General features: G+C 42.0%; 1 protein-coding gene and 1 pseudogene across 1 annotated transcript; both read right to left on the minus strand.

Moving 5' to 3' along the window:
- Window positions 1-2,179: 2,179 nt before the first annotated feature.
- LOC116095518 lies at window positions 2,180-2,352 on the minus strand (annotated as a pseudogene).
- A 622-nt stretch (window positions 2,353-2,974) lies between these two features.
- Window positions 2,975-5,269, minus strand: Ndufb11 (NADH:ubiquinone oxidoreductase subunit B11). Its single transcript, XM_031344814.1, has 3 exons — window positions 5,089-5,269; window positions 3,365-3,495; window positions 2,975-3,191 (listed from the first exon to the last, which is right to left on the minus strand). The coding sequence occupies exons 1-3, from the start codon at window positions 5,233-5,235 to the stop codon at window positions 3,068-3,070; spliced, it is 402 nt and encodes a 133-aa protein (XP_031200674.1). The 5' UTR covers window positions 5,236-5,269; the 3' UTR covers window positions 2,975-3,067.
- Window positions 5,270-5,275: the final 6 nt, after the last annotated feature.

Below are 5,275 nucleotides of genomic sequence, written 5' to 3' on the forward strand. Positions count from 1 at the left end.
GTTTTTCGAGACAGAGTTTCTCTGTGTAGCCCTGGCTGTGGCTGTCCTGGAACTCACTCTGTAGACCAGGCTGGCCTCGGACTCAGAAATTCGCCTGCTTCTGCCTCCCAAGTGCTGGGATTAAAGGTGTGAGCCAACACCACCCAGCACAATCTTTCTGCTTCCTCTTCTGAGTATATACCTGAGCCTTGAGGGGAAGAGTTTGATAAAAGACTGAGTATTCCGAAGTCTCTGAACATTGTCCATTTGTGATCATTATGTTTTCTCACAGTAATAGAAACTAGAAACTCTAAGACACAGGATTATTGCCAACTTGTGTTGGGGAGTGACAGAAGCAAACTAAGAACAGAGATCTAAACTGGAGGATCAGACTTAGTGCTTCCAAATTCTGTTTAGCTTTTAATACACTGTGGAAGACAAGAGGCTGAAGAGATGAAGCAGTTTTCCCTGAGTCTCTGAGTCCTCAGTCCTGCTAGCAGTGAATCACATGGCGGATAGGTGGCTCTAGAGGTCAGACCATCTGCTGACCTCACAGGATTTTAAGTCTTGGCAGTTATCCTCAAGTAATGGGATCTGATCCAGTAAAGGATGTAAAGAGGGGAGATGCTGTTATCCTGTTATCTAAACTAAGGAACACAAGTCATGAATGTGTTGCTGGTCTTAATTGACTACATGCGGCTTGACCACTTCTTTGTTCCCTTATCACTCTAAATTCCAAGCAATAGTCCAAGAGGGGACCTGACTGCAAAAGCTGACTCAAGGGCCCAGAAACCAGATAACCCAGATAAGGATAAGGCCCAGTCATTAATGTTAATTTCCTTGTTTAATCTCTTGTGTCAAAATATGATTGGTCAATGCAACAGCCCACCCCACCCCACCCCCTTGCTTTGCGTTCTCATCCTATAAAAATGTTATACAATTTCCCTGAAGGGATTCAATTCAGATATCAAACTGGCCACCTCCCTAAATGCTCAGAAAATAAAGCTTTCATTTTTAAGCTTCAATATCTGAAGTGAGTTTTCTCAGCTCACTACCATTTCTAACTCCAGTCCCAGGGAAACTGATACCATTTCCCATTCTCTTTAAGCACCAGAGAAGAGTGTGGTACACAAATACACATACAAGCAAAACACACATATACTTAAAAAAGTTTACTGGGAAAAATTGCTCTTTGAGCATGAGAGTAAGAAAACTGCTTTTTCCATAATGAATATGTAACACTTTATTGATTTGACATTTCCCCTTTTTAGTGGATATATATTCATTGTTATGTTGTATTGAGTTTTATACAATTTCTTTTAAGCATGTCATGTACTTTGACCATATTCTTTCTCCCCTCTTCCCCTACTAATTAAGAACAAAATGGTTACTGTCAACCTGACAGTCCCCTGAGAACTTGCCTTTCCTTTTTTTTTCTTTTATTGCTAGAGCCATAGAGATAGATGAAGTACCTCTTCATAGCTAAAAAGACATGGAAGATATAGTTTTTATATGTGCATATATTTTATAATTTGTGGGGGTACATGTTTGTGGGTGCACCTCAAGTGTCATTCCTCAGGGTGTCTCACTGTTTTGAAGCTAACCAATTTGGTTAGGCTGGCTGGCCTATGAGCACCAGAAATCCATCTTGCCCTCACTAAGTTTCTTGTGCTTGTACACCAAATACTTTACCAACTGAACCCTGTATCTCTCCAACTCCATATGTTTAATTCAGTGGCCCAAAACAAACAAGCAGTGTGGCTGGGCTGCAATGAACAAGAGGAAGTGATCTTTGCAGCCAGGGCTGAGGGCATGGATTTTAGGATTTAGTTGAAGAAAAACTTCTACATTTTAGGATTTAAGTATAGTTAGAATGAATTTTTTTCAAGGGCCAAGAGCTTGATGAAGTAGGGCTTGGGAAAATAGAAGGCATTCATTCTCTTTTTTTTGTAAGATTTATTTATTATTTTGAATAAAATACACTATAACAGACACACCAGAAGAGGGCATCAGATCTGAGGGTGAGTCACCACGTAGTTGCTGGGATTTGAACTCAGGACCTTTGGAAGAGCAGTCAGTGCTCTTACCCACTGAGTTATCTCACCAGGCCCTCATTCTTGATATATAAACCAGGAAGGCATAGATAGATTGATTTCACTTATACAAGAGGGAAAATATCAATTTTTAAATGCCCCACCCCAATGAATGCACCATTCCTAATGGTACTGTAATACCAGATTCATGCATGGAGTGGACAGAGCAAGCTATTCGATCTCCCTGATCAAAAAAAAATCATTTAATATATTTTCCTCAGATAAAGGACATGTCAGATAGATACAGCACTTTATCTTAGCCAAAAGGCTGAGAAGTGTTGGTGGACCAAATGTTCAAGCACATACTATGCTGAGCACTGCTTTGCATAGAATGTATCTGAACACCTGTCCCTCTAGAATTTTAGATCTTCTCTATCCAGAAGAGCCTCAAACGATTCTAAGATAGTGGTTCTCAATCTGTGGGTTGCAACCCCTTTGGCAACTTTCTATCTCCAAAATTATTTACATTATGATAATTTGTAACAATAGCAAGATTACAGTTACAAAGTAGCAATGGGAATAATTTTATGGCTGGGGGTTCACCACAACATAAGGAACTATATTGAAGGGTCTCAGCATTAGATAGGTTGAGAATCACTGCTTGAAGAAGCCCAGGTTACTGTACTGAAGTTCCAGACATCTTTTTTTGAAACCTTGACTATACAGACTAGATGCGCTTCTGATGACTTTAGCCCTAGCTACTACCTAATAGCAACCACCTAAGATTCAAGAGGAGCCACATATCTTTGCTATGCAATCCACAGGGTCATGGAATATAGTACTAAGCCACCAAACCTTAGTGTTACACAGCAATAGACAAGAAAGAAAGCGGTGGCCCTTAAAGCTTGTCACATACTCTCTCATATATCCTCTTTCATAACAAAAGCAATAGTAAACAGTCATACTTTCAATTCCTTTAATAAGGTGTTCTGAGGAACCAGGAAAATAACAGGAAGTGGACAAGTAATGCTTCTTAAGCCCTGCTCAGTAATTCATCAGTCATCTTCTGGTAACTGGATCTTGCTGGGATCAAAGTAGTTGGACTCCATGATGGGGAGGCCATTGACTTCTCGGTATTTCACAAGTCTCTCAGCTTCCCGGCGGGCCCACTCTTGCATCCTAGAAGCAACAACAAGTGTGGTATGATGTGAGAGGACCCACTAGACAGCAGTTCCCCACCTCAGCACCCTATCCCCCACCAGTACAGGGCAAGAATTCTGGCCAGAGACTCCTCTGACCTCTACCTCTGCCTCTGTCCCTTCCCACTCAACTTTCTTAGAAAACCCCTATACCTGTAATCAGGCAAATAAGCCACAAAGGTGGTACCAAAGACCAGGACGATGGAAAAACCAAAGAAGAAGACAGCTCGCATATTCCAGACGTCCACCACAGGGTCACTGTGATAACCATGAAAGTCTGGGTTCTGAGGAGAAGGAGAGGTCAATGAGGGCTTCCTGATGCTCCATAAAGCTATATTCTAGCCTTGTATGACCTGGTCTCTAATCTGCCTTCTAATCTCTAACCAATCTCTTATCCCTCATTAAAATCCTTTCTCTTCTTTTAGGACACACGAAGTTCCTTCCCACCTCAGGGCTTTGACATTTGCTGCTCTTGAGGCCTAGAAAGCTCTCCTTCCAAGTCTAATCACCACTGAATCCATCACCATCTCCTCATCCAAGATTTTTACTTTCTTTCCACATGAATAATTGTTTCACCTACTTGTTTGGGAGTACTCACCCTTGTTAAGCTTCATCCTTGGAAAGTGCTATTTATAAGGGTTAAAAAAATGTTTGGATATTGGGAATTTCCTATGGGTCCACTTATCCTATAACACCCTATATATTTAAGATCCTCAACCAGAGGTTAGTGTTGATGAAGTACTTACATACTAGGCCTTTTCAAATACACACACCTCACAATATCCCCAATAAAGTAGAAATGGCAATAATAAACTTTTTTTTTTTTGGTTTTTTGAGAAAGGGTTTCTCTGTGTAGCCCTGGCTATCCTGGAACTCACGCTGTAGATCACGCTGGTCTTGAACTCAGAAATCCACCTGCCTCTGCCTCCCAAGTGCTGGGATTAAAGGCTTGTGCCACCACTTCCTGGCAATAAACATCTTCTAATTCTGAGTATTTCTGAAGTAGCAAGAGCTGCTGTGACCATTCTGACTCATTTAATCATATAAATCAGATGTATTTTTTCTTAGCTGTCCTATTACTTTTTTCACTTTACAAAGAAACCGAGGCACCAAGAGTTTAAACTAGGCCGGGCGGTGGTGGGACACGCCTTTAATCCCAGCACTTGGGAGACAGAGGCAGGTGGATTTCTGAGTTCAAAACCAGCATGGTCTACAGCGTGAGTTCCATCCAGGACAGCCAAGGCTACACAGAGAAACCCTGTCTGGAAAAGAACAAACAAAAAAAAAAAATAGTTTAAACTACTTGTCCAAGGTCATACAAGTCAATAATTTCCAACCCAGGATGTCTGACTCCAGAGTCTCTGCTATTCATAAAGCACAGGAATTCAGTCCTGAATTCAAATATTAATTCTACTACCTACTCAAGGTGTGATCTTGGGCTAGCAATTTATGTTTTAGTATCCTCATCTATGTTACTGTAATAGTTACAGTGCCTACTTCAAAATCAGCTACTTTAGAATTTAGATGAATTAATAGATACAAAGTGTCTAGCACAGCCTGGCATTATGCACCTGTCACCTTAGAGTTTAGTATTACCCTAATTATAATGTTTCTAACATGCTTTGGGTGCTGCCCCACTTTCAGTGTGATTTCTGTCTACAAATAAGGCAAATCCCGCTTCGAGTCCTAGGCCGAAAATATCAAAACAAAACAACAACAACAACAACAAAAAGAGGAAAACAAGCTAGGCAAAATTCTCGAATATTTGAAGATCTTGTCCACTGCGCAAGCCTCCGGCCAGAGAATGTCTGCTTCGACACTGGTTTGCCGGTTCCAGATTGGACCCTACGACGTCCCGTTTTCCCCCTCCCTCTCACCTTGGCGTAGACGTTTTCGTCCTCTGGTTCTGGGTCCTCCTGCCACAGCATGGTCGGTTCTCGTTGCCGCTTTCTCTCCACACCGGACGGGGTGATTACAGCCCTGGAGGATTCCCAGCGAACGCGGGCAGCTGGGAGCCCTCGCATCGCCGCCGCCGCTGACAGGCGGCGAGCGTACAAGCTTAAC

The sequence above is a fragment of the Mastomys coucha genome, chromosome X (genome assembly GCF_008632895.1).
Source record: "Mastomys coucha isolate ucsf_1 chromosome X, UCSF_Mcou_1, whole genome shotgun sequence".
NCBI lineage: Eukaryota > Metazoa > Chordata > Mammalia > Rodentia > Muridae > Mastomys > Mastomys coucha.

Bases quoted from the DNA above. Each gene is read 5' to 3' on its own strand.
- Ndufb11 (XM_031344814.1), bottom strand. From the start codon at position 5,235: ATGCGAGGGCTCCCAGCTGCCCGCGTTCGCTGGGAATCCTCCAGGGCT. The intron at 3,496-5,088 runs GTGAGAGGGAGG...CCTTCTCCTCAG, and splicing joins ACGAAAACGTCTACGCCAAG to AACCCAGACTTTCATGGTTA. The intron at 3,192-3,364 runs GTATAGGGGTTT...TGTTGCTTCTAG, and splicing joins GCTTATTTGCCTGATTACAG to GATGCAAGAGTGGGCCCGCC.